The sequence below is a fragment of the Austrofundulus limnaeus genome, unplaced genomic scaffold (assembly GCF_001266775.1).
Source record: "Austrofundulus limnaeus strain Quisiro unplaced genomic scaffold, Austrofundulus_limnaeus-1.0 Scaffold337, whole genome shotgun sequence".
Classification (NCBI taxonomy): Eukaryota; Metazoa; Chordata; class Actinopteri; order Cyprinodontiformes; family Rivulidae; genus Austrofundulus; species Austrofundulus limnaeus.
The window spans coordinates 453,869-455,878 of record NW_013952739.1 but is presented as its reverse complement, the minus strand read 5'-3'; the positions used below and the strand labels follow the sequence as shown (position 1 = coordinate 455,878).

The 2,010-nt window shown below is 45.6% G+C and overlaps 1 protein-coding gene across 1 annotated transcript in view; it reads left to right on the top strand.

The window, feature by feature from the left end:
- Nucleotides 1-411: 411 nt before the first annotated feature.
- The window catches only part of sugct (succinyl-CoA:glutarate-CoA transferase), a 16,202-nt gene continuing 14,603 nt past the window's right edge, over nt 412-2,010 (top strand). The window contains exons 1-6 of the mRNA XM_014022603.1: nt 412-566; nt 1,114-1,159; nt 1,225-1,298; nt 1,365-1,450; nt 1,498-1,593; nt 1,675-1,818. Coding sequence (XP_013878057.1) covers nt 449-566; nt 1,114-1,159; nt 1,225-1,298; nt 1,365-1,450; nt 1,498-1,593; nt 1,675-1,818 — 564 coding nt within the window. The 5' untranslated portion in view covers nt 412-448. The remainder of the gene's footprint in view (nt 567-1,113; nt 1,160-1,224; nt 1,299-1,364; nt 1,451-1,497; nt 1,594-1,674; nt 1,819-2,010) is intronic.

The window sequence follows — 2,010 nt, the reverse complement described above, 5'->3', positions numbered from 1 at the left end:
ATACAGAAATATGTGATACTCGTGTTTGCAAAGAACTTTGTCATATTATTTCCGTTTTGGACCAAAGCTGCAGTTGTTGGTTGATGTCTGCCCTCTGGTGTCGTTCTGCTGAAATACTTTACACAAATAGAAACAAATACCAAGAACAAGGATTATGTTTTTATTTATTACATCCTATTGAGGGAAACAGTAGTTCACTTAATGTTTTCTCAGCTGTATTTTATTTACTAAAATCTTATGAGTTTTATAAAACTGTATTCATAAAGTGTGTCAGTCCCAGCTCAGGAAACGTGTTGTAAAAATCCCAGATCAGCTTGTTTGTTCTTCTGTTTTAGACAAAGTGATGGAGAAATAAACACTCAAAACATTTTATTATTTTTTATTTTGAAATTCAGTTCCCGGAAGTGAATTAGCTGTAGCTTTTAGCTTGTTGCTAACAGATAAGAAGATGTCGGCTCCTTTCAGAGTGTCCCTCCGCCGCAGGGCTCTCTGTCCGCCCGGCTCCAGGCCGCTGCTGCCGGGGAGGGAGCCGGGCAGCAGGCGCTGGAGGTCGGACACAAACACAGGTACTTCCGCCCGGAGCTGAGCTAGCAGGCTAATGTTAGCATCARGTTTGTGATCAGGGATTAAACTTTAAGAGATAATCTGACTTCCTGTGGTCAGACTCTGCAGACATCCTCACAGTTTAATAACTCCATGTTTTATTCTCTATAAAGTTATTTTTGTTGAGACTCAGTCATTTATTATAATTTATTATAATTCTGCAGTTTAAAGTTTAACTCAGGAGTTCAGAAACGTCTAAACGACCGGAAGTTACGTAATCAGAGGCTGTTTATYACATCAGTAATTTAAATTCTATAATTTGAGTTAAAACAACATCCAATAAAAGATAAAACACTCACCATATTTACTGGACAACTATAAAATAAAATAGAATAAAATCCAGAATATTAAATCCAGATTAAGAGATTATTAAGCTGTGATTGTTGCCGACAGGTTTTTATTTTTCCACAGTTTGATCAGAAGTCAGAGCTGGGATTAAATCTCTGAACATGGTTCTGTTTGGATCAGGTTTATTAAAATCTCTGGRTCTGATTCTGGTCTCTGTTGCAGACAGTCATGGACCACTAGAGGGGGTCAGAGTCCTGGACCTGACCAGGTGAGTCCAGCAGTCCCTCTGTCCTCTCAGTCTCAGGTCCTGATGTCTGTCTGGACCTTTTGCAGGGTTCTGGCCGGCCCGTTTGCCACCATGATCCTGGGAGACCTGGGAGCCGAGGTGATCAAGGTGGAGCGTCCAGGTGAGCGTGTTCCTGCCGCCTACAGGTGAGGCGCTGAGGGAAACCTGACGGGTCTGTGTTGAACAGGTGGAGGGGACGACACCAGGACCTGGGGTCCTCCGTTTGTCGGGTCAGAGAGCGTTTACTTCCTGAGCATCAACCGGAACAAGAAGGTGAGGAGGCCCGGGTTCTAGGCCCGGGTTCTAGGCCCGGGTTCTAGGCCCGGGTTCTAGGCCCAGGTTCTAGGCCCGNCAGTCCAGGGTACGACTCCATCGCCTCAGCAGTGTCAGGGATGATGCACATCACCGGCCCGGAGGTCAATAATCTGTTTACACCTCTGGATGTCTGATTGTCCTCCTGGAGCTCAGACTTTAGTCTCATCATCTTGTCACGGCAGGACGGAGACCCGGTACGTCCAGGTGTCGCCATGACGGACCTGGCAACGGGACTGTATGCACATGGAGCCATCATGGCCGCTCTGCTGCAGAGACACAAGACAGGAAGAGGAGTTCACATCGACTGCAACCTGCTGTCTTCACAGGTACTACTTCCTGTTACTGAGGTCACACAGGTACTARTTCCTGTTACTGAGGTCACACAGTTTGTATTTGTGTCACCTCAGATAAACAGGACTTCTTCCTGGTCTTCTGTGTTATGTTCAGGGTTCTGTGTTGTGTTCAGGGTTCTGTGTTGTGTTCAGGGTTCTGTGTTGTGTTCAGGGTTCTGTGTTGTG